This window comes from Chiloscyllium punctatum, chromosome 6 (genome assembly GCF_047496795.1).
Source record: "Chiloscyllium punctatum isolate Juve2018m chromosome 6, sChiPun1.3, whole genome shotgun sequence".
Taxonomy (NCBI): domain Eukaryota; kingdom Metazoa; phylum Chordata; class Chondrichthyes; order Orectolobiformes; family Hemiscylliidae; genus Chiloscyllium; species Chiloscyllium punctatum.
The window spans coordinates 4,385,951-4,413,228 of NC_092744.1; the positions used below are offsets into that span (position 1 = coordinate 4,385,951).

The 27,278-nt window shown below is 41.3% G+C and overlaps 1 protein-coding gene across 1 annotated transcript in view; it reads right to left on the minus strand.

Moving 5' to 3' along the window:
- Positions 1 to 1,344: 1,344 nt before the first annotated feature.
- rasa2 (RAS p21 protein activator 2) overlaps positions 1,345 to 27,278 on the minus strand; it is a 198,319-nt gene continuing 172,385 nt past the window's right edge. The window contains exons 20-24 of the mRNA XM_072571933.1: positions 20,671 to 20,753; positions 13,328 to 13,545; positions 11,644 to 11,747; positions 11,187 to 11,376; positions 1,345 to 4,223 (exon numbers count right to left, since the gene is read on the minus strand). Of these exons, the coding sequence (XP_072428034.1) occupies positions 4,199 to 4,223; positions 11,187 to 11,376; positions 11,644 to 11,747; positions 13,328 to 13,545; positions 20,671 to 20,753 (620 nt within the window). The 3' untranslated portion in view covers positions 1,345 to 4,198. The remainder of the gene's footprint in view (positions 4,224 to 11,186; positions 11,377 to 11,643; positions 11,748 to 13,327; positions 13,546 to 20,670; positions 20,754 to 27,278) is intronic.

Sequence of the window (27,278 nt, forward strand, 5' to 3'; positions counted from 1 at the left end):
TAAGCAATTGATCTACATCATAAACATGCAACATATCTGCATCTTCCTCAGAACTTTGCATCCTCCCAATCAACTGTGTGTTGTCAGTGAACATTCAGTGCCCCATCTAAATCATTTATACTATAAATAGCTGAGGTCCAAGCATTGATCCCTATGACATGCTAGTTGACAAAAGACCTGTTTACTCCTATTCTTTGTTTCCTGTATGCTAACCAGTTATCCATCCATGTCACCATACTACCCCAACTCTCTGCTCTTTAACTGTACAGTAGCGCCTCGACATATGAACGACCCCGTTCACGAACAAATCGGTTTACGAACAGGATTGTACGTAAAATCTTTTGCTTCAACATACGTACGAAATTCAAGGTACGAACGAAGGTATGAACGCAAAAAGCCTGTGTGTGACCACGTGGTTTCATTGTTCTGCTTTGTTACGCGCGCTTTGAACGCAAAAGCACTCTGGCCCCGCATGATCTCATTCAGTTCATCTTTGGCACGCGCGCTGTGAACATCGTTCGTTGCTACGTCCAAGCATTCTTACGCTTTTTTTTTGTTTCTTTGCATTAAATTATCCCTCATTATGGCTCCCAAGAAAGTGAAAAGTGGTAGTGATAGTGGTGTTAAGAAGCCTAAACATATTACTGTGGAAACGAAGAAGGAAATAATAGCTAAAGTGCAGTACAATTATCAGTTTTATTTTAGTGATAGAGTATTTTTCTATAATTAAGGTTATTTTAAATTTCAGGGCCACAAATAAAAATAACGTAAAGAAAGTATGTTTTCGGGGCTGGGGAACAGATCAATTGGAATTACATTAATTCAAATGGGAAAAATTGATTCAGTTGGCGAACTTTTCGGTTTGCGAACCGGGTCCCAGAACGGATTAAGTTCGTAAGTCAAGATGCTACGGATGCGAAACCTTACTGAAAACTTTCTGAAAGTTAAAGCAAATCACATTCACTGGCTCCCCCTTAATGACTCTACTAATTATAGCCTCAACAAAAATTCCAGTATATTTGTCGAGCATCCTTTCAATATTGTAGAGGTTGCATATTTGGAAAGTGCTGTTGGAGGAGTCTTGCTGAGTTAACTCAAAACGTGGTAGAAACAGAGTCTGAATATTTGTGAACAGAAGTGGGTAAGCCAGAAGGGTGAAATGTTGAAGGTAGGCAGCAATGCATTATGGTTAAGATTAGATTAGCCATTATCTTATCAAATAGACAAAACACTCATGCTCCTAATGTGGATGTGCACAGATTTACTCAAAAATATTTGCAATTATTTCTCAATACAGATTAAATTTCAAAGTCATGTTTTAATATTTTGATAAGAAAATAAAATTTAAATAAAAATACATTTCTAAAACACTAACATGCAGATAAACAAGTGCTGAAGCTTTAAAAAAGTACAGCTCTTTGAGATAGTAAAGCTAATATACAAAATAATATAACAGTTTGGCTTTTCAACATATACACGTTAAAATATTCATTAAAACAGCATAAACTACAGACATCCAAATTCCAAGCAGACATTTTCAGAAAATGTCTCCTCTTGTACCAAAGTATTTTGCAGATATTCTTGAGCAATTATCTAATCATCTATTTTCATTCATTGAGATTCTAATTAGTGCCGACAATTAAGCATGTAAAATGACTTCTCTTTTACTGAATGTTGTGTTCATTGAGGAGTGTTGATTTTACATTATAAATAGTTTCAGAGAAATGACATTCTACAATTATCCAAGACAAATTATTCTACAGTGTCAGCAAAGGCCAAATGTTCAGTTCAGTCACTTCAAAAATTCATGCTTACCGAACTGTTCTGCTCACACAATAAAAACATCTTGACATATTGCCACCATCCCTGCCATTTGGCAAACAGTAATCATAATTTCTCCCAATATTTTACATACCTGACAGCCAGATTTAAAGTTAAATGCTGTGTGAATCACCCAAGTGAATAATAGGTGAAAATAACACATTTAAAAAACAAAATAATTTGTGGGCGTCGCTGGCTGGCCAGCATTTATTGTCCCCAGTTTCCCTTGAGAGTGGGGGAGAGCTGCCTTCTAAACTGCTGTAGTTCGCCTGCTGTGAGCTGACCGACAATGCTCTAAAGAGGAAATTCCAGGATTCTGACCCAGCAACACTGAAGAAACGGTAATATATTTCCAAGTCAGGAGGGTGAGTGGCTTGGAGTTCCTATGCACCTGCTGCCCATTTCCTTTTCAATGAAAGTGGCTATGGGATGGTGTATTATGCAGTTTGGGCAGGTGTGTACTTTAATGTTGTTGAGTTGACTGATATTAGCTGGTCAGAACACTACAACTAGTCTCTAGCGCAAGGAAGAAGCTGTAGGGTATAACTGGGAATTGAAAGAAATATGTGCCTTCCTTCTAAACAAATTCAATTATTCTAGTTGTACATTGGAGATGGTGATTAAATTAGATTAGATTAGAATACTTACAGTGTGGAAACAGGCCCTTCGGCCCAACAAGTCCACGCTGATCCGCCGAAGCGCAACCCACCCAAACCCATTCCCCTAATGCTACGGGCAATTTAGCATGGCCAATCCACCCAACCTGCACATTTTTAGACTGTGGGAGGAAACTAGAGCACCCGGAGGAAACCCAGACAGACACGGGAAGAATGTGCAAAATCCACACAGTCAGTCGCCTGAGGCGGGAGTTGAACCTGGGTCTCTGGCGCTGTGAGGCAGCAGTGCCACCATGATACTGGGCTTAGCTACTTGTCTACCTTGAAGATCTACTCTACCAACATACATTGTACAGGAATAATGCACAAGAAGAAATTTATGAATTTTGGATTTTACTGAGAGAACATCCCCAATCAAATTAAAACCAACAGCTGTCTTCTGAATGAATGAAAAAATAGAAATATGGATATTATTGGGAAACAGATACTGAACTGGATCAACGAGAGCTCTTAATCACAAAGGGGGACAGGGAGGCAGATAGTCAACATATCTGTGCATGACAAGGAAACAGTGACTTATTATTTAATTCTGTTGTAACGTAATGTAAATAACTGTGGGTCTTCATCGCATATAACCTAAATTTTGAAACTCATCTTTTTCGGGGAAGGAGGTAAGGTACATTGAAACTAAACATTTAAAATAATAAGGGTTGCAACAAAAGAATGTTCACTTGGATGAGCAGTAGTGCTGGTGGATTGCACACCTACACCCCAGCATTAGTCACGACCTTTGGGACAATGATATGAAAAGTGGATCTTGTGTGTGCTAACTTTATAATTTACCCATTATTATGATGACTGAATTAAAATATCTCACAATAAACCTGCATTGTCCTATTAGTACCTTTGTTTATTGATGCACCTGGAAATATGAAGAGTTATTTGTATAATTAACATCCAATGTGTCAGATGAAACATTACCAGCTTCCTTCCACGTATCATCCAGGCTATTAACATTTAGAAAATATTATGTTCTTGATACTACGGTCAAAAATATTCAAGTAATCATTAAAGCTACGATCTTCTGAGCTGATAGCAGTGATATGGCATGATATTCAACTCTGAATAGCAGCATATGCAGGAATTAACAAGGCTCAACCTACTCACAGCCTACACAAGGAGCCCTGAAAGAAGCTACGTAATGAAAACTTAAAACTTAGACAGGGCATTACAATTACCATGAAACATAATCTGGATAATTCTGGTGATCTGCAGAAAGTACAGATTCTTGGGGTATTAGAATATTTAACAGCTTCCACTTGGTTCATTTTTCACTAAAAGACAGAAAAATATTTAAACTATGCAAAAAAATCTAATGAGAATTAAGAACATTCTGGCAGATCTTCCAACATAATATACAGCAAAAATCAAATGAAACACACAGAACGGACACAATGAATAACCACGTTATGGCCAAACGGATCATTCAACTGACCTGAAAAAAATTGATACCAACATCAGTTTTTTAAAAAAATATATAAATTATGATCATCTGGGAAAGTTCAGATGATTAAAGTGCATTGAACTCTTGTGGACTTCACATAAATGTCATCAGTAAAACATTCTGTATGTCTCCCAAAGACCAGGTTCATCAGCCTCTCCAATACTTACACCAATATAGGAGTGATAAAAGAATAAGTAATTCCAGAGGCTTATCCTGTATAGCTTCAGCAGCTATAATACTCTCTCTTCAGCTGGGATTATTTTGCTCCAATAGGATTTTCTCTGTAACGAATAAAAAAAAGTCTTCGGATGACAACTTTCTGAAATGCCTTGTTACTTTACAGAGAAGAAAGCTGCACTCAGCATTTACAGCAACACTGATGATTTAAAGACACAAAATAAGGTAAATGGATAAGATTTGAGTTTAGAAGATTAAGGGGAGATCTAATAGAAACGTACAAAATAATACATGGCTTTGAAAAGGTGGATGCTAGAAAATTGTTTCTGTTAGGCGAGGAGACTAGGACCCGTGGACACAGCCTTAGAATTAGAGGGGGTCATTTCAGAACGGAAATGCGGAGACATTTCTTCAGCCAGAGAGTGGTGGGCCTGTGGAATTCATTGCCACGGAGTGCAGTGGAAGCCGGGACGCTAAATGTCTTCAAGGCCGAGATTGATAGGTTCTTGTTGTCTAGAGGAATTAAGGGCTACGGGGAGAACGCTGGCAAGTGGAGCTGAAATGCGCATCAGCCATGATTGAATGGCGGAGTGGACTCGATGGGCCGAATGGCCTTACTTCCACTCCTATGTCTTATGGTCTTATGGTCTTATTTAATTGCCTCTACAGAGACCAAGAACTGAATATTTAACCATGTTCAACAATCATTTAGGAAGGATGGGCAAAAAGAAAATGGAGATACAATAGCTCTCTTAAGAATGGACGATATCAGTACACGGGGGAGCAAGGCTCTCACATCAAACAATCGAGATATAGAATCAACTTGGGTCAGACAATATTGGGAGTTGTTCACAGGTTACGAAACACTATACGGAGCACAGAATAAATCAGGAAATTAGAGAGGCACGTAATATGGATAATTCAGTAATAACGGGCAACTTCGAGTGATAAGAGTCCTAGAGCACAAAGACCGGCAATTTTGCCCAAACTGGTCCATGGCGACCAAAATGCCCATCCAGTCTAACCCCATTTCCCTGCACTTCTAATCCTTTCCTATCCACGTATTTGCCCAAATGCTTTTTAAATGTTGTCAATGTACTTGTCTCAATCACTTCTGCGGGCAGCTCATTTCATATGCGTACCACCCTCTGTGTAAAAACATTGCCCCTCAGGTTCTCTTTTATTCTTTCCCCTCTAACCTTAAACTGATGCCCTTTAGTCCTTGATTCCCCAACCCTGGGAAAAAGACTGACTGCATGTACCCCATCCATGCCTCTCATGATCTGAAACACCTTTATAACGTTCCCCCTCAGCCTCCTACACTGTAAAGAAAAGGTCCTAGCTTGTCCAACTTCTCTCTATAATTCAGACCATTGAGTCCAGGCAACATCCTTGTAAATTTCTTCTGCACTCTTTCCAGTTTAAAACATCCTTCCCCTAGAAAGGTGGCCCAACTTTTATATTCAATGCTCTGACTGAAGGTCAGTGTGCCAAAAGCCTTTTTCACTGCCCTGTCTACCTGTGACTCCGCTTGTATGTGGACTGGGTAAAGCCAATCAGCATGGCTGCTGTGAAGGATGAGTTTTTTATATTCATTCACGGGATGAGGGCATTGCTGGCCAAGCCAGCATTTACCAATCCCTAATTGCCTAGAGGGCAGTTAACAGTCAACGACATTGCTGTGGGTCTGGACTCACATGTAGGCCAAACCGGGTAAAGATAGCAGTTTCCTTTCCTAAAGGACATTAGTGAAATCAGATGGGTTTTTCTGACGATCGATTCATGATCATTATTTGATTCTTAATTCCAGATTTTTATTGAATTCAAATTCAACCATCTGCCAGGGTGGGACTTGAACCTGGGTCCTCAGAATATTATCTGAGGTCTCTGGATTCATAGTTCTAGTGATAATACCTTTAGGCCATCACCTCCCCATTCCTGGAGTATGTACAAGATGGGTTTATGCAGGAGTACATGGATGAACTAACTAGGGTTTAGGTTACTGGTTAGCACTGCTGTCTCACAGCGCCAGGGATCCGGGTTCGATTCCTGGCTCGGGCAACTGTCTGTGTGGAGTTTGCACATTCTCCCTGTGTCTGCGTGGGTTTCCTCTGGGTGCTCCGGTTTCCTCTCTCAGTCCAAAGATGTGCAGGTCAGGTGAATTGGCCATTCTAAATTGTCCATAGTGTTAGGGGGATTAGTCATGGGTAAATCAGGGGGAATGGGTGGGTTGCTCTTCGGAGGGTTGGTGTGGATTTGTTGGGCCGAAGGGCCTGTTTTCACACTGTAGGGAATCTAATCTACTTGAGCTGTTATCAGGTAACAAGAAAAAGCTAGTTAATAATCTTGGTGTAAAGGGGCTTTTGATAAATAGTGACTATAATAAAATGGAAATTCACACTAAATTTGAATGTTAAACTAGGATCCAAAATCTGAATGAAGGAAACAATGAAGGCGTGAGGGCAAAGCTGGCGTAATAAACTGGGAAAAATACACAATGGGATGTAACAGTAGCCACACGATAGCCAGCATTTAGATTAGATTAGTTTAGATTCCCTACAGTGTGGAAACATGCCATTCAGCCCAACAAGTCCACATGGACTCTCCGAAGAGCAACCCACCAAGCCCCATCTCCCTCTGACTAATGCATCTAAAACTATGGCAAACTTAGCATGGCCAATCCACCTGACTTGCACATCTTTGGATTGCGGGAGGAAACCAGAGAAGATAGAACATAGAACAGTACAGCACAGAACAGGTCCTTCAGCCCACGATGTTGTGCCGACCACTGATCCTCATATATGCACCCTCAAATTTCTGTGACCATATGCATGTCCAGTAGACTCTTAAATGCCCCCAATGAACTTGCTTCCACAACTGCTGCTGGCAACACATTCCATGCTCTCACAACCCTCTGTGAAAGAATCCACCTCTGACATCCCCTGTATACTTTCCTCCAACCAGTTTAAAACTATGACCATTTCTGCCCTGGGAAATAGTCTCTGGCTATCGACTCTTATCTACGCCTCTCATTATCTTGTATACCTCAATTAGATCCCCTCTCCTCCTCCTTTTCTCCAATGAAAAACGTCCGAGCTCAGTCACCTCTCTTCATAAGATAAGCCCTCCAGTCCAGGCAGCATCCTAGTAAACCTCCTCTGAACCCTCTCCAAAGCATCCACATCTTTCCTATAATAGGGCGACCAGAACTGGACGCAGTATTCCAAGTGCGGTCTAACCAAAGTTTTATAGAGCTACAACAAGATCTCATGACTCTTAAACTCAATACCCCTGTTAATGAAAGCCAAAACACCATATGTTTTCTTAACAACCCTGTCCCCTTGGGTGGCCATTTTAAGGGATGTACCTGCACACCAAGATCCCTCTGTTCCTCCACACTGTCAAGAATCCTATCCTTAATCCTGTACTCAGCTTTCAAATTCAACCTTCCAAAATGCATCACCTCGCACTTATCCAGGTTGAACTCCATCTGCCACCTCTCAGCCCATCTCTGCATCCCGTCAATGTCCCACTGCAGCCTACAACAGCCCTCTATACTGTCAACGACACCTCCAACCTTTGTGTCGTCTGCAAACTTGCTGACCCATCCTTCAATCCCCTCATCCAAGCCATTAATAAAAATTACAACCAAAGAGGCCCAAGGACAGAACCCTGTGGAACACCACTCACCAGACTTCCAGGCAGAATATTTTCCTTCTACTACCACCCGCTGTCTTCTGTTGGCCAGCCAAATCTGTATCCAGAGAGCTAAGTTCCCCTGTATCCCATTCCTCCTGACCTTCTGAATGAGCCTACCATGGGGAACCTTGTCAAATGCCTTGCTGAAGTCCATATACACCACATCCACAGCTTGACCCTCATCAACTTTTCTAGTCACATCCAAAGAACTTGATAAGGTTTGAGAGGCATGATCTGCCCCTCACAAAGCCGTGTTGACTGCATTTAATCAAGCCATGCTCTTCCAGATGGTCATAAATCTTATCCCTCAATCCTTTCTAACACCTTGCAGACGACAGATGTGAGACTGACTGGTCTGTAATTGCCGGGGATTTCCCTATTTCCTTTCTTGAAGAGAGGAATTACATTTGCCTCTCTCCAGTCCTCAGGTACGACTCCAGTGGAGAGCAAGGATGAAAAGATCTTCGCAAGTGGCGAAGCAATTGCATTTCTCGTTTCCCAAAGCAGCCAAGGACAAATCTGGTCCAGGCCTGGCGACTTGTCAATCTTAATGTTTGAGAAAATTTTCAGCACATCAGCTTCCTCTATCTCTATCCATTCCAGCATGCACACCTGCTCTTCAAAGGTTTCATTCACTACAAAGTTTGTTTCTTTTGTAAAGACAGAAGCAAAAATCTCATTTAGGGCCTCCCCTACCTCCTCAGACTCCACACACAAAGTCCCTATGCTATCCCTGATCAGCCCTACTCTTTCTTTGACCATTCTCTTATTCCTCACATAAGTGTAAAATGCCTTTGTGTTCTCCCTAATCCATTCTGCCAAGCCTTTCTCGTGCCCCCTCCTGGCTCTCCTCAGACCATTTTTGAGCTCCTCCCTCGCCTGCCTGTAATCCTCTAGAGCTGAGCTTGACCCTAGTTTCCTCCACCTTATGTAAGCTACCCTTTTCCTTTTGACAAGAAGCTCCACCGCTCTCGTCATCCAAGGTTCCTTTATCTTACCACTTCTTGCCTGTCTCAGAGGGACATATTTATTCATCACTTGCAACAACTCTTCCTTAAACTGTCTCCACATGTCTATAGTGCCTTTACCATGGAACAATTGCTCCCAGTCCATGTTTCCTAACTCATGTCTAATTGCATCATAGTTTCCTCTTCCCCAGTTAAATATCCTCCCATTTTGCCTAATCTTCTCCTTCTCCATAGCTATGTAGAATGCGAGACAGTTGTGGTCACTACCACCAAAATGCTCTCCCGCCACAAGATCTGATACCTGCCCCGGCTCGTTTCCGAGCACCAAGTCTAGAACGGCCTCTCCCCTCGTCGGCCTGTCAACGTACTGAGTTAGGAAACCCTCCTCAACACACCTTACAAAAACAGCTCCATTCAAGTCTTCTGCTCGATGGAGGTTCCAATCAATATTGGGAAAGTTAAAGTCACCCATTACAACAACCCTACCACGTCCACACTTTTCCAAAATCTGCCCACCTATGCTTTCTACCTATCTCCCTGCTGCTATTGGGGGGCCTGTAGTAAACCCCTAACGAGGTAACTGCTCCCTTGTTGTTCCTAATTTCCACCCATACTGACTTGGTAGGCAGATCTTCCTCGACAATGGAAGCTTCTGTAACTGTGATACCCTCTCTGATTAGTAGTGCTTCACCCCCTCCCTATTCTTTTTAAATGCTCTAAACCCTGGAACATCCAGCAACCATTCCTGCCCCTGAGAAACCCATGTCTGTGTTATGGCCACAACATCATAGCACCAGGTACTGATCCATGCTCTAAGTTTATCACTTTTATTCCTGATACTCCTTGTGTTAAAGCAAACACACTTTAATTGATCCCTTGGTTCCTTCCCAGGAAAATCCTTCCCACTCGCTGGGAAAGATAAATCAACTATGGCTAACAGAACAAAATAAATAATGCTTTAAAATCAAAAGGAAGTTTATAAGGATGCCAAAATTGATAAAGATGAAAATTGGCAGCAGTTTAGAATCCAGCAAAGGATGACCAAGAACCAGTTAATAAAAAGGAAACAAGGTTATGAACACAAGCTAAAAACAAACAAATACAGTCTCCAAAAGCTTTTTTTGGGCATGCAAAAAGGAAAAGATTAGCTAGGACAAATGTTCGCCCATTATAGGATATTATTGTGGAGACAAGGGAAATAGCAGAGATACTAAATAATTATGTTATGCCATTGTTCATAGTGATACTGAAAATCTCCCAGAAATACAATACAACCAAGTGCAAAACTGAAGAACTGAAATAAATTAGTATTTTTGTAAGTAATACTTGAAAAGATAATTGGTTAAAGGTTGATAAATTCCTTGGACCAAATGAGCTACATTCCAGAATATGGAATGTTCCTACAGACTGCAAAGCAGCAAATGTAATGTGATTACTTAAGGAATGAAGAGAAAGAAGTGAGGTAAGTTGGAGAACAATAGGCCCCGTTAGATTGGAGATCAGTAGTGGGGCAAATGTTATAATCTAATACTAAGAATGTGACAGAGACACAAAATAATGAAGAAATTGGGTACAGTCAACATGGATTTATGAACTTACTAGAGATTTTTTAATGGATGTTACTAATAGCATGCATAAAAAAAAAAGCTGTTGGATGTGGGGTGTGGACTAGAGCTTGGATCTTCAGAGGGTTTTAACACAGAAGATTAATAAAACAAAAATACGGGATTGGGGCAAAATAATAGTTTGGATTGAGAATTGGGCAAAGCAATGTAGAAGTAAACAGACCATCCTCAGAATGGTAAGGAGTTACCAGTGGAGTGCTGCAAAGACCAATGCTAGGACCGTAGCAGTTCATCATCTGTATAAATGTGGATATGGTAATCAATTCTAATATTCTTGAATTTGTTGATGATACAAATTTAGGATGGGGATACAAGTTGTAAGGAAGGTGCAAGGAGGCTTTAAATGTGCTTGGACAGGCTAACTGAATGGTCAATGTCTTGGCAGATGCAATATGAAGTATGAAATTATACACTTTGGTAGAAAGATGGGAAAGACAAAATATTTATTAAATGGTGTGTGTTGGGAAACGTAGGTGTCCAAGTGGACTTTGGTATCCCTGTTAGCATTGAAAGGGGGAGTGCAGTATAGAATTTAAACAGTCTCGCTGCAACTGTATAGAGTCTTGGTGAGAGTACACCAGAAGTAGTGTGGATAATTTTGGTCTCCTTATTTAAGGAAGGACATACTTGCCATAAGGCAAATTCAACAGAAGTTAACAAGCTAATCCCTGGGATGATGATTGTTTTATGATGAGAAATGAGGTATAGAAATAAATGCTGACTTTTCCAATAATACTGATCAAAAAAAGTAACAATAAATTAAACTAATACTTACTCGCTGCCATATATCGCACTTGTTGACCTTTTAATTCGATACTGTTCGTGAAAAGTAGCCAAATTATTTACGACTGTGATTATTTGTTGAAGAGTTTTAAAGGTGACTCTTGAATCTTCAATAGTAAAGTGGGCATATTCATCCTGTTCCTGTTGAGGACCTTGATACACATCTATACTCCCACAGGCATCTGCGGAGAAATGTCAGCATAAGGACGAAAGCATAGTTGAAGTGTTGAAGACACAAACAACCTTCAGGTTCTCTCCATTATGAGAATTCACTAGTTTCCCTAAAAGACAGTGTCAACACAGTAACATATCTTTCCAAGTCACAGACCTTCATTTACAGAGTAAGGTCACATCTAGAATAACTTTTCCTGGTTGGATTTAAAATGTAAAATTGAACATGAAGACAAGAAGCAAGTTACATTATTCACTGGGAAGTCTTGGAAACTAACCTTCCATTTTTTGTAGCCTGGGCAGGTTGGCATGAAACAGTGAAAATATCCTTTCAGCTTCCCGGTCACAGTCAATAGCTAGCTGGATATTTGCTGGAGAACCCCTGGAGGCAAAAAAGGAAAACAGCAGTAGTACTAACACAGAAGCAGGCCGTGAAGTTTGTGAAATTGAAAATATTCCTTCAGATATTTTTGAGGAACTGATTTGGACGAATTATATTTGATCTTATCCCTATCTCAAACGAAAGGTCACTTGAGCTGAACCACGTGCACAAGTACATTGATTGTGTAATATCTGATTCCAACATCATCAAAAGGTCAGAGATGCACAATTTGTTCAAATCTGTTACAGTTTTCTTCACCTTGGCATCATGCCCACATTTTCACATTAATAGATTACATCACATTGATAGAGTACAGCAGAACTACTCAGAGCTTATTACAAGGACTGCTTACCTACTTGAGTAGATGGGGTCAAAACTACATATATGTAGAAGAACAATTGCCAAATGTAATTTGGGGTAGTATCCAGAATTGAGTTTCCTAACAATCGGGCATCATAGCTTACTGAAATCTTATTTTGTAGAAACACTTATCAGGCAACAAGTTATAAAAGATACACTTACAATCAACATTAAAACAGAGCAATTCTAGGCCAAGGGAGTTAGCTTACATTGAATACTGGGAAACTTAAAGCAAACTGGATACCAGATAAGTGGCAGACTCGTGAGTGTGGTGTTAGAAAAGCACAGCAAGTCAGGCAGCCTCCGAAGAACAGGACAATTGACATTTCATAGAACATAGGATAAAGAACAACACAGCGCAGAACAGGCCCTTCGGTCCTCGATGTTGCGCCGACCTGTGAACTATTCTCAGCTCGTCTCCCTACACTATCCCAAAATCATCCATGTGCTTATCCAAGGATTGTTTAAATCTTCCTAATATGGCTGAGTTGACTACATTAGCAGGTTGGGCATTCCATGCCCTTACCACACTCTGCATAAAGAACCTGCCTCTGACATCTGTCTTAAATCTATCACCCCTCAATTTGTAGTTATGCCCCTTGTACACACTGATGCCATCATCTTGGAAAACGACTTTCACTGTCTACCCTATCTAATCCTCTGATCATCTTGTATGTCTCTATCAAATCCCCTCTTAGCTGCCTTCGTTTCAATGAGAACAAGTTCAAGTCTCTCAGCTTTTCCACATAAGACCTTCCCTCCAGACCAGGCAACATCCTGGTAAATCTCCTCGGCATCTTTTCCAAAGCTTCCACATCCTTCCAGAAATATGGAGACCAGAACTGTACACAATATTTCAAGTGTGGCCGCACCAGCATTTTGTATAGTTGCAGCAAGAGCCCTCATTCCTGATGAAGGGCTTATGCCCAAAACGTTAATTCACTTGCTCCACAGATGCTGCCTGACCTGCTGTGCTTTTCCAGCACCACACTCTGGACTCTGATCCCCAGTATCTGCAGTCTCCACTTTCTCCTACCAGGTAAGTTGACAAAACTTGTTAAAACTTATTTTACTTAGCACTTTACTGCAAATTTCTAAGTGATTTTATAGATGCGTTGTGTTTAATCATTTGGTATTTATTTATTGCTTTTGCTTGGAATCAGTCGGCAGTCTTAAAAACATCATGGCAGAGGTGATATTTTTCACTGAGAATGACTCACCCAGTACAGCTTGTGCAACCAGCAGCTTTCTCATCTGTATTTTTGCAACAAATCCAGCTTCCAGATATAAAAGCACAAGGATGGTAAACACGCAGCCTCTCAGGATTGGAACGACTCACTCTGGTGATTATCTCAATCCATTCATTGGCCTCCACACAGTTACGGGCTTGAACGTAAAGTGGTCTTTCAGGTTTTTCAATACTGAGGACTTGAAACATCTGAAAACACAAACGTAATGATATTTAAATCTCATTCTGAGTCATTGAAGGCCTAGGATTAGAAGAGGTTGAAGCAGCATCTGATGAAGTAATACAACGTAGGAAGTAAATGTCCTGTGCACATTAACCAAGATTACAATATCTTTTTATTTAAAGCAAGAAATGGTCAGTGTAAACAAAGTCCATAAGTTAAACTAAATTCTGGTAATACTTGATTAACCACTTAAATGATACTATTCTTTTGTTCTGCCTTCCAAAATGGACAACTCCACATTTTTGCACTTTGTACTCCCTTTGCCAACTCTTTGCTCACTTACTTAATCGATCAATATCTCTCTGGACCCAGAAGGTTAACTCTGCTTCCTTTCCACAGATGCTGCCAGACGTGCTGAGTTTTTCTAGCAATTTCTGATTTTGTTTCTGATTTCCAGCATCTGCAGTTATTTGCTTTTTTCTAATTCTCTGCCAATTTTTTATATCCCTATCTCAATGTGGCTTTTTGCCTATTTTTGTGTCATCTACAAATCTGGTTAGAGTTCATTGATTTCCTTCTGCCAAGTCATTCGTATATATAGTTAACAGCTGCAGTGCCAGCAATGATCCCTGTGGAATCCCTCTGGGTACAGGTAGCCAATTTTAAGAAGAAATCCTCATCCCCACTTGCTGTTTCTGCCCATTCGTCAATTCTCTAGCCAAGCCACACCAACACCAACACCACAGTCTCTTATCTTATAGTGTGGGCAAGACACAAGTAAAATGTAAGCTATACAAGTGCCTGAAAATTACCACATCCAACAAAAAGAATCTAAACATCTCTCATTAGTATTCAAAAGCATTACAAGTCAGTCATTCTGCTATAACGTGCGTTGTCAGCGCAAATTGGCTATAACGCAACTGACGAATTGCAGACATTGGATAAAGCAAACTTTCTACTGAACAGGTATAGCAATTTTCTATTAGACATCTTCTACACTAGTTTTTGATAGAGTGATTTTCTATAGCACAAGGTTGCAGAGGAACACAACTGTCACATTATAGCAGAATGCCCTATACTATAGCTCATCAGCAGTTTCCTTGGGGTCATCATTAACCAGAAATGTAACTATATAAGGCACATAAATAATGTAGTTGCCAAGAACAGATCGGAGGTAGGATATTCAGTGGCAAACAACTCACCTCCTTACTTCAGAAAACCTTTTCAACATTTAAAAGACAGAATTGTATCACACTACTGACCACCATGCACTTATCTTGATTATTCCAGGAGTACTGGCAAATTAAGAAGTTCAACAGAATTGAGACATAGCAGCTTGCTTGATTGGCACCCAACCTACCACTTTAAATAATTAATACTCTCACCAGTGGAGTAATGTGGGTGCAATCTGTACCATCTCCTGGCCAGATGTACTGCAACGACTTGACAAAGTCACCATAGTTCTACACGACCACAGGACTGCTCTGTCATTAGAGAAAGACGACTGGTGGTGGTTTAACCTGTAGATCACAGGCAAGGGGAGAGTTTGAAAAGGAGACTCCTTCATGGTAACCCCAGCCAGTGCAGGAACTGAGCTCACGCTGTCTGCATTGCTAGATTGGTTAGTTCAATTGGCTGGATGGCTTTTCTGCAATGCAGAGTGATACAGGTTCAACTCACACAACGATTGAGGTCACCATGAAACTCATGTTCTCAAGCTCAGCCTTCTCCTGAGGGATAGTGACCCTCATGCCTCTAATCAGATAGCAGCCTGTGACTATGGTGAATTTTAATAATTTAAAGAGACAACATAACACAACTAATTGTAAACCTTTAAAACATTTTGATCAGCAGGGAGATCTAGGGTTGAAATATACATATCCAAAAAATAGGGAGGACAATTTGGGTAATCTAAAAATGGCCTTAAAACTAAATGGGGCATAGAATACAACACAAAAACAGTTGATGTAAACAAAAACAAATTGCCAGAAAATATCTGCAGGTATGGCAGCATCTGTGGAGAGAAATCAGAGGTAACATTTCAGGTCCAGTGACCCTTCTTTAGAACTGTTCAGACTTCTAGCATCTGCAGTTTTTCAGTATTTTTGTCAAACAGTTGATTAACAAATCCCATTCAAATTTTAAGCTGGGCCACATCTGAAACAGTGTACCAGATTGTTCTAGAATATTCAGGCGTAGCTATGATGAGGTGCCATTTCCTTCGGAGGAAGTTTCCTGCACTACAGTCAGTAAGATGCTAATGCAGATTTCCACCCTAAGATTTAAGCCCAGCATGCTCACAGTCACCTGCTAGTGGCGTCACAAGGGTTTTCTCAATCCTTCTTACTGAGGCATGTACAATACTTAACCAAAGTGCTCTCAGCCTCAAAACATTCAGTTCCCTTTCCCTCTCCTATGTTCAGAAGGATTAGGTGTATCCCTACATGCATTACAGTACAGGTATTCCTTGCTATCCAAAAGTAGAGCATTCCTTTGAAAACTTCCATAAGCCAAAATGGTGTAAAGCAAAGAAGCATTAATTTATATGGGAAAAATTTCACCTTTTCTCATTAAAGCGAAAAGCTTCTTTGGATTTCTTTGTTAGCGAAACAGGTACTAATGTAGGTCTTTCATAAAAGTGAAATGGCATAAAATGAACTTGTGAAAAGCTGGGGTTATCTATACTGTCAATAATAATGCAAGAAACTCAAAATCCCACTTGCTACGACCTCGAAGGTTGTGCTGTATTTTCACTTGTTTCATGTGGCCTCTGTTTATGGGAAATTTAAAGAAGTTTAAAAGAAAATATACATGCAAGTTGCCAACAGCAAAATGAGAATACAAATCAAAGTAAATTTCAACAATAATGTAATAGATAAAATTTTGGTGGTTCAGTTCACAAAGTACAATAAAGAAATAAAGATGATACTTAAAAGATAAATAAAGACAATGAAGATGGAAGGACAAAATAGCAATGATGGATGATGAAATTTGGTCATTTAAAACAAGGAGGAACTATTGTTTGGAAATTGATTATTTAGGTGAAAACTAAGTGTTAAACATACAAGGTTTGTTAAAGTTGCATTTTGTTCTCACTCACTGTTACTTTGCCCCCTCGCTGCAACAAACCCCCAACCTCCCCAGTTCTCAGGCTTGTGCACACATTGCTATGAGATGGAGCCCTGGGAGTGAAGAGACACTAGGATGAGGATTCGATGGTGCCAATGCAATGTAATGAACTCTATCCATTGGAAAAGAAGTACTTATTCCCTCCTGGGCTACTCTGTGAAGCAGCATGATCGAGATATTGATCTTACTGCAGTTACACTTGGAGTAGAGTTCTAGTTGCCTTGTAGGAGCACAGCAGAAGTTCACAGCTGTCACAAGGAATGGCTTACGAGTGGAAATTAGCTCAACTACATTTTGTGCGCCTTGTGAGCTGTGCATGCACAATCAACTCATAGGGATTGTAGTTCTACAACTGGCTAATCAAAATATCATTCACAGTTTTCAATCTCATAAAAATAGATCACTTACAAAGATAGCAGTAAAGCTAAATCCTGTACAGCTAACACTATGGAAGTTAGGTAGTCTTACAAAGTGTCTAAGTGATAATGAGACATCAACCCTTTGCAGCAAGACCTAAAGGATTCAAATGTTTAAGCAGACAGCCAATTTAATTTGTTTTGAAATTCAATATATAAACATTTGCCATTTAGAGCTCTTCTGGTGCAGTTAATATCCCTAGTTCTAAGCCAGAAGGTCTGCATTCAAGTCCCACTGTATCAGAGCCATGTAATAACATCCCTCAACAGGCTGCTTAACAATATCTACTATGAGCTAGTTATTGCCACATATATCGAGAACGATACAGTGAAAAGTGTTTAGTCAGCCCAGCGCCAGCGTTTGAGCTCCTGACCCCATCCACTCCAGGCCAGCCACATCCTTCTCTTTCTTTTCTTCACCTTCTGACATTGTGGGGAAGCTGAAGCAGTGTTCAGCAGGTTGTTTGCTGTGGTAGTGGCAATGCCCAGAGCAGGTACTCCTGGCTAGGACAGGCCCAGAGTGTAGACTCGGTGGGTTATCAGTTGCACAGCAGGGTGCCCACAGCAGGACTTCTGGCTACTGTAGGCCTGGAGTGTGGACTCGGTGGGTTATCAGTTGCACAGCAGGGTGCCCACAGCAGGACTTCTGGCTACTGTAGGCCTGGAGTGTGGACTCGGTGGGTCTTCAGGTGCGACAATGGCAGTGCCTGGTGCAAGGATTCCTGGCTACGGTTGACTTGAAGCACGGACTCATGGACAGCATGTCTATTTGAAAAGATGAGCAGGCAGGAAATCTTAAAAAAGGCGCTTGTGGTGTAGCGGCAGTGTTCCGACCCCTGAATCGGTAATGGCAGCGGCAGTGTTCCTATCCCTGAATCGGTAATGGCAGTGGCAGTGTTCCTATCCCTGAATCGGTAATGGTAGTGGTAGTGGCAGTGGCAGTTTTCCTATCCCTGAATCGGTAATGGTAGTGGTAGTGGCAGTGGCAGTTTTCCTATCCCTGAATCGGTAATGGTAGTGGCAGTGTCCCAATCTGAATTTAAGTCTCACTGCTCCAGAGATGTGTAATAACTTATCTGAAGAAGCTGATTAGAAAATGTTTTTAAAAAGCAGGCAGCATTTAATGTTAGTCCTTGCTTCCAAATGCTTCCATGACCACATCATTTCCTACTACTGGATTGTCCCCCAATCCAGTGTCCCTGCACTTGTCTAATTCTAGACATTTGAGCATTCTGACAGTGACCATGAGCTCTGGAATTCTCTGCCTCTCGCTTATTCTTTGTAAGATACTGTAAAGCCTTCTTTTGAGCTAATATCTCCTTAGGTGCCATAGTGTCAAGTTTTTTTTTAAAACCTAAAACACTTTTGAACATTTTATTACATTAAAGGTGCTATAGAGTCAGAGGTATACAGCACAGAATCAGACCCATTGACCCAACTCATCCATGCTTACCAGGTTTCCTAAACTGAACTAGTCTCATTTGCCTGCATTTGGCACATATCCCTCTAAACCTTTCTCTCAATGATGTGGAGATGCCAGTGTTGGACTGGGATGGACAAAGTCAGAAGTCCCACAGCACCAATTTATATTCCAACAAGTTAATTTAAAATCACAAGCTTTAAGACCACTGCGTCTTTGTCAGGTGTAGTCCTTTCAAGCTCCAAAAACTTGTAATTTTAAGCAGACCTGTTGGATTATAACCTGGGCTATGGGACTTCTGACTTTGCTCTTTCCTATCCATATATCTGTCCAAAATGTCTTTTAAATGTTGTAATAGTACCTGTCTCTATCATTTCCTCTGGCAGTCATTCCATATACACACTCTGTATGAAAACGTTGCCAGTCATGCACCTTTGCCCTCTAGTTTTGGACTCCCCTTCCCCAGAGAAAGATCTTTGCTATTTACCCTATCCATGTCCCTCATGATTTTATAAACCTCTAAAAGGTCACCCTCAGCTCCAAAATGCCCAGCCTATCTAGCTTCTCCTCATAATTCAAACCTTCCAGTTTCAGTAACATCCTTGTAAATCTTTTTTGCACACTTTCCAGTTTACTACCACCCTTCCCATAGCAGGATGACCAGATCTATGTGCAGTACTGTATTACTACAATAGTAACAACAAAGATTTATATTTATAGACATTTGGAAGACAGCTCAATAATTACAGCTTTAGTTTGAGGCATCAGCTCCATTTAATTAATTTAATTCCATTGAGGAAACAGCAGAAAGACTAGATATCTATTTTGCCAAATTTTAATACACTAAACCAGTTGCAATGACAAATCATTGATGGCCTAATTCCCAATCTCTCATTCATCATTCATCATGTACTGACTAGTGGGAGAGACAATCTAGTTCAAAGCTAAGGTGCAGAACAAATACAACATACATACGAAGCAAAAGTAAAAGGATTAGATGGTGAAAGAGGGAGGGAAAGTGAGGACTGCAAATGCTGGAGAGTCAGAGTTGAAAAGTGTGGTGCTGGAAAAACACAGGTCAGACAAGCATCCGAGGAGCAGGAGAGTCAACATTTCAGGCTTACGCTGCCTGACATATTGTACTTTTCCAGCACCACAGGTTCCAACTCTAGATGGTGAGACACACAAGCTGAGAGCCTAGGACATAAGGTCAGGTCAAATGACGATTAGGTTGGTGAAGAAGCACATTATTCGGACATAATCAATATTTTATTTGAACTGAAGAACATCAGCCGTGTTAAACATCTAGAAGCAAATGCTGTCTCCTTCATCCAGCTCAGAAGACCATTTGAAATTTAAACAAAAGATAAAAGAACTATGGATACTGTAAATCAGAAACAAAAACAAAAATTGCTAGAAAAACTCAGCAGGTCCGGCAGCATCTGTGGAGAGAAAGCACAGTTAACGTTTTGAGTTCAGTGACCCTTCTTCAGGGCAAAAACATTAACTGTGCTTTCTCTCCATAGGTGTTGCCCAACCTGCTGACCTGAAATTTTAAGCTCAATTATTACCAGTGTACTTGAAAAAGCAATGCCAGTTTAGAAGTTGAAATTAATGATTGCTTTAACGTCATTCAAAAATATAGTTTTCAAAGAACTCAAAAGTTTCTTTCTAGGCATCTTAAAATTCATCAAGGTTTTTCTCAAGTATTCCCACCCAAACAGGACTTGAATTCAGCAGTGATGGAAAAACCTGGTCAAATATGATCTGTAAGCTTGCATTTAAGCCACAGGCGTATTGAGAATTTTCGACTGTAAATAACTGACAGAGGGTCACAAATAAAATTCACAAATAAATAAAACGCAAAGAAATGCTCTCCTAACATGAACATTTACCTCAAATAAAACAAAAATTGACAGGTTTAATCTGCTTTGCAGAAGCAAAAAAACCATAAATAGTGGAAATTTGAAGTATAAATTGTTCAGCGCAGGTAGCAACTATGGAGAGGGAAACAATTTACATTTTAGCTTAATGGTACTTTGTCAGACCAGTTTTGACAAAAGGTCACAAAACTAGCATGTTGGCTCAGTTTTTCTGGTCTGCATTTCTGTTCACATTTAAGAAAAACAACATTTTTAACAGGTGTATATTTTCACCAGCCACTTCAGAATGGAGTTGCCACATACATTTTTTCTGTTGAAGCATCTTTCTTCAAGTTTCTCAACTGCAATAATGTTCTTTATCAGGATACTGTAGAGGGATTCTTTACCTATGCAAAAAGATTCAACACAAACAGTTAAGTTTCACTTGGAGAATTTTGGGCAGTAGTACAATTAGACTCAATAAAACAACACTGCAAGTTGGATACCCATTCTGTTTGCTATTTGTGAAACATGCATCATTAATGTTTTGCACAATACAGAAAGCTTTAATCAAGAAGCATTTACTATAAGTTAAAATCAAACAAAGTGTTCAGAGGTAGTACATTACCTACAGTCTCATTTTTCATGCTTTTGAAAATATAATGTATGTCAAAAGAAATCATGCTTTAACTGTCAAATTGCACATTAAAGTAAGCTGAATTGTACAACTCCAATAGGCAGTGAATGCAGAAAAGAGTGATTCACAGCTCATTCCTGACCAAAACTCCACTATATCAGTAGCCAAAACATTAGCTGGCAGATTCAGAAAAGATGTCAGCTTCAACATTTGATCACTTGCCGATTGAATGATTTGGAAGTGCCGGTGTTGGACTGGGGCATACAAATTTTAAAATCACACAACACCTGGTTATAGTCCAACAGGTTTATCTGAAAGCACTAGCTTTTGGAGCGCTGCTCCTTCATCAGGTGGTTGAATGAGGTTTTCCTTTTCCTTTGGTGATTAGCTACTGGTTTTTCAGAGTTAAAAGGATTCTGATTCAGTAATTCCTATATGCATTTCCAGTACTGGTCACCATGGAAGGATGTTAATGCAATGCAAGCAGTTCAGCAATGGTTTACTAGACTAATATCTGGAATGTCTTATGAGGAAAGCTCAATAAGCTAGGCCTACATTTCCTGACTATGTTTTGCCTATATCTCTGTTATGACCAAGTGCAGAAGGTCACATTGTCTCTCAAGCCCTACTAGCCCACTGATTGATAATTGGGAATGTTAAACATACTTAAGCAATGTGGCCAGTAGATATTAGGTCCAGAACAAAATATACCACCAACCAGGTTTCTGCAATAAACATTGTGTAGGAGCTAATTACTGCAGATGCTGGAATCAGTAATGAAAACAACAAACGCTGGAGATCACAGGAGGTCAGGCAGCATCCATGGAGGGAGAGCAAGCTGACATCTGGAGTCTAGATGATACTGGAGAGTCCAATCCTTTGGACATAGGCCCTAACCAAAAGCCGCAAAGGGAGGATAGGCCTAATGGTATTATCACTGGACTGTTAATCCAGTGCCCCAAATAATGTTCCGGGGACCTGGGTTTGAATCCTGCCATGGCAGATAGTGGAACCTGAATTCAAAATTGAAAGGAAAATATGGTCTAATAATGACCTTAAATTTATTGTTTATTTTTGGGAAAAACTCATCTTGTTCACTAATGTCCTTTAAGGAAGGAAACTGCCATCCTACATATGACTCCAGACCCATAGCAATGTGGTTGATTTTTAACTGCTCTCTGGGCAATTAGAGAGGGGCAATAAATGCTGCTAGCCAGGGCTGCATTCTCCCTATGAATGAACAGAGGAATAATTAAGGTGCTTCACTGTATCTCTTTGACTTACCAACTATTCATTCTCATTTATTACGGGCATACCTGTTATCACCTAATACCTTCCTTAAAACCTTTTACTCTCAACAGTCCTTCATTCTTTTCCAGAGCTAACCTTAAAGGCACTATACTCACTGTTCCCTAGATGTCCCTCCAGGACCAGATGCAGCAATGCTTCCCTCCTCATTGAGCTGTAAACACTACAAGCAGATATGCTTTCGTGAATGTATGTTTAAAAACTCTTTCCCCTCTCAGCACTTAATACTATTATCCAAGTCTGTATTAGAATCATTAAAGATCTCACTGCATCTATTCTCTATTTTTGTATTTCTACTATCTCCTTTAAGATTAGATTCCCTACAGTGAGGGAACAGGCCCTTCGGCCCAATAAGTCCACGCTGACCCTCCGAAGTGTAACCCATCCAGACCCATTTCCCCCTGACTAATGCACCTAACACCATGGGCAATTTAGCATGGCCAATTCACGTGCCCTGCACATCTTTGGACTGTGGGAGGAAACCGGAGCACTCTGAGGAAACCCACGCAGACACAGGGGACAATGTGCAAACTCCACACAGACAGTTGCCCGAGGTTGGAATTGAACCTGGGACCCTGGTGTTGTGAGGCAGCAGTGCTAACCAGTGAGCCACCGTGCTGCCACAAATTGCCTGTAAAATGCACATAAATAGGATATTCACACCCTGAATGTCTCTCAGTAATAGCTAAATATATTTTGTCCTTACTTCCTTCAGAGGACCCTCTCTCTGTGGTTATAACTGCAGTATTCTACTTCCTTAATACCTCCACCCAATCTCTTTTCATTCCTTACCAATTTTTCCCAAACATCTTGTATCCATGAATATTTAGTATCTTTTTCTGTTCTGTTCAGATCAGGCTGGCATCATATTAACAGGTGGCTATGAGCTCCTCCAGCTCACCACCTTGATTTACCACAGTCTGTGTCCTCTCATACATGCACAACATCCAATTTTGGCCATAATGCATTTCCTCTCACTGTAACTCCACCTAATGCCTTCTTATTTGTTTCATTTCTTTCAACAGTACTTTTCTCCTCTTTAGTGTTACTTCCAGTTTACCATTTCTCTGCAGATTAGTTTAATCCAAGTAGTATGCAGGTGAAGCCTCACCTGGAGTATTGCGTGCAGTTTTGGTCTAATTACTTGAGAAAAGGATTTACTGGCTCTGGAGGGGGTGCAGAGGTAGTTCACTAGGTTGATTCTGGAGTTGAGGGAGTTGGATTTTATGGATGGATGGGGTAGACTGGTCGCCAAATTACCAAAAGGACATGGACGCTTTGGAGAGTGTGCAGAGAAGGTTTATGAGGATGTTGCCTGGTATGGAAGGTGCTAGCTATGAAGAGAGATTGAGTAGGTTAAGTTTGTTTTCATTAGAAAAAAGGAGATTGAGGGGGGACCTGAAGGGTATAGACAGGGTGGATAGAGACAAGTTTTTTCCCCAGAGTGAAGGATTCAATAACGAGAGGTCACACGTTCAAGGTGAAGTGTGAAAAGTTTAAGGGGGATACACAAGGCAAGTATTTCACACAGAGGGTGGTGGGTGTCTGGAACGCGTTGCCAGCAGAGATGGTAGAGGCAGGCACGGTAGATTCATTTAAGGGGTGTCTGGGCAGATGCATGAGTAGGTGGGGAGCAGAGGGATACAGATGCTTAGGAATTGACCGAAAGGTTTAGACAACAGATTTGAATCGGCTCAGGCTTGGAGGGCCAAAGGGCCTGTTCCTGGGCTGTAAATTTTTTTTGTCCTTTGTATATTCATTGGAATTCATAGAATTTATAGGGTCTTGTAGAAACATAAAATTATGAAGGGAAAAGACAAGATAAAAGTAGACAGTATGTTTCTACTGGTGGGTGAAACTAGGACAAGAGTGCATAACCTCAAAATTAGGAGGCTGGAAGAACACAGCAAGCCCAGCAGCATCAGGAGATGCAGAACTCGACGTTTCAGGTATAACTCTTCTTTAGGGCTGGGGGTTGGTGTGGGGGGAGCTGCAGATAAAGGGGGTGGCAGGGGCAGGGTGGTGAAGTGAGGTTAGGTGAAGACAGGTAGAGGGTATGACCTGGTTGGTCAATAGGAGGAATGACCATTGAAGGGAGGGGGAGGGTCTGGGAAGGGAGTCAGGGATGGGGAGGGAGGTTATTTGAAATAGGAGAACTCATATTGAGTCCTCTGGGCTGTAGGCTGCCCAGACAGTAGATAAGGTGTTGTTCCTCCAATAGGAGCTCTGGCTTGTTCTGGCAATGGAAGAGGCGAAGGATGGTCATGTTGGAAAGGAGGTGGGAAGGGGAATTGAAATGGGTGATGTGTGGGAGGTCCAGTCGGCCCCTGTGGGCCTGGCTGTGATGCTTGGTGAACCATTCCCTAAGTCTATGTTCAGTCTCCCCGGTGTAGAGAAGATCAAGGAGGCAGAAAACTGGAAAAGGCATCATGCTGTAAAGTTGAGTGAAATAAGGGTTGAGGGGAAGGGTGAGAGCAGTAACAAATTAAAAATTCTATATATGAATGCACGAAGCATTAGACACAAGGTGGATGAGCTTGAGGCTCTTTTGGAAATTGGCAGATACGATATTGTGGGGATAACTGAGACGTGGCTTCATGGGGACAGGGCCTGGGAAATGAATATTCAAGGCTACATGTGTTATCGTAAGGATAGACTGACGGGCAGAGGGGGTGGGGTGGCCTTGTTGGTAAGGGAGGATATTCAGTCCCTTGCGCGGGCGGACCTAGAGTCAGGGGATGTAGAGTCAGTGTGGATAGAGCTTCGAAACACTAAGGGTAAAAAGACCCTCATGGGAGTCATCTACAGGCCCCCAAACAGTAGTCTGGATGTTGGAGGTAAGTTGAATCAGGAGCTGAAATTGGCTTGTCGCAAAGATGTTACTACAGTTGTTATGGGGGATTTTAACATGCAGGTAGACTGGGAGAATCAGGATGGTATCGGGCCTCAAGAAAGAGACTTTGTGGAGTGCCTCAGAGATGGATTTTTAGTGCAGCTGGTGCTGGAGCCGACCAGGGATAAGGCGATTCTGGATCTGGTATTGTGTAACGAACCAGAATTGGTCAGTGACCTCGAAGTGAAGGAGCCATTGGGAAGTAGTGACCATAATACAATAAGCTTCAATCTGCAATTTGAGAGGGAGTGGGTACAATCTGAAGTGACAATATTTCAGTTGAATAAAGGGAAATATGGAGCTATGAGGGAGCAACTGGCCAAAGTTCAATGGTTTAATACCTTAACAGGGAAGACCGTGGAGGAACAATGGCGGATATTTCTGTGTATAATGCAGAAGATGCAGGATCAGTTCATTCCTAAAAGGAAGAAAGATCCCAGGAGGAGACATGGGCGGCCGTGGCTGACAAGGGAAGTAAAGAAACATATAAGGTTAAAAGAGAAAAAGTATAACTTAGCGAAGATAAGCGGGAAAACGGAGGACTGGGAAGCTTTTAAAGAACAACAGAGGATTAGTAAGAAGGAAATACGCAGAGAAAAAATGAGGTACGAAGGTAAACTGGCCAAGAATATAAAGGAGGATAGTAAAAGCTTTTTTAGGTATGTCCAAGGCAAAAAAATGGTTAGGACAAAAATTGGGCCCTTGAAGACAGAAGCAGGGGAATATATTACTGGGAACGAAGAAATGGCAGAGGAATTAAATGGGTACTTCAGATCTGTGTTCACTGGGGAAGACACAAGCAATCTCCCTGAGGTAACAGTGGCTGAAGGACCTGAACTTAAGGGAATTTCTATTTGCCAGGATTTGGTGTTGGAGAGACTGTTAGGTCTGAAGGTTGATAAGTCTCCGGGACCTGATGGCCTGCATCCCAGGGTACTGAAGGAGGTGGCTCGGGAAATCGTGGATGCGTTGGTGATTATTTTCCAGAGTTCAATAGAATCGGGGTTGGTTCCTGAGGATTGGAGGGCGGCTAATGTTGTGCCACTTTTTAAGAAGGGTGGGCGGGAGAAAGCAGGAAATTATAGACCAGTTAGTCTGACCTCAGTGGTGGGAAAGATGCTGGAGTCTATTATAAAGGATGAAATTACGGCACATCTGGATAATAGTAACAGGATAGGACAGAGTCAGCATGGATTTATGAAGGGGAAATCATGCTTGACTAATCTTCTTGAATTTTTTGAGGATGTAACTCGGAAGATGGACGAGGGAGATCCAGTGGATGTAGTGTACCTGGACTTTCAGAAAGCTTTTGATAAAGTCCCACACAAGAGGTTAGTGAGTAAAATTAGGGCGCACGGGATTGGGGGCAAAGTACTAGATTGGATAGAGAATTGGTTGGCTAATAGGAAACAAAGGGTAGTGATTAACGGCTCCATTTCGAAATGGCAGGCAGTGACCAGTGGGGTACCGCAGGGATCCGTGCTGGGACCGCAGCTTTTTACAATATATGTAAATGATATAGAAGATGGTATCAGCAATAACATTAGCAAATTTGCTGATGACACAAAGCTAGGTGGTAGGGTGAAATGTGATGAGGATGTTAGGGGATTACAGGGTGACCTGGACAAGTTAGGTGAGTGGGCAGATGCATGGCAGATGCAGTTTAATGTGGATAAATGTCTGGTTATCCACTTTGGTGGCAAGAACAGGAAGGCAGATTACTACCTCAATGGTATCAAATTAGGTAAAGGGGCTGTTCAGAGAGATCTGGGTGTTCTTGTACACCAGTCAATGAAGGCAAGCATGCAGGTACAGCAGGTCGTGAAGAAGGCTAATAGCATGCTGGCCTTCATAACAAGAGGGATTGAGTATAGAAGCAAAGAGGTGCTTCTGCAGCTGTACAGGGCCCTGGTGAGACCACACCTGGAGTACTGTGTACAGTTCTGGTCTCCAAATTTGAGGAAAGACATTCTGGCTATTGAGGGAGTGCAGCGTAGGTTCACGAGGTCAATTCCTGGAATGGCAGGATTGCCTTACACGGAAAGACTGAAGCGACTGGGCTTGTATACCCTTGAGTTTAGAAGACTGAGAGGG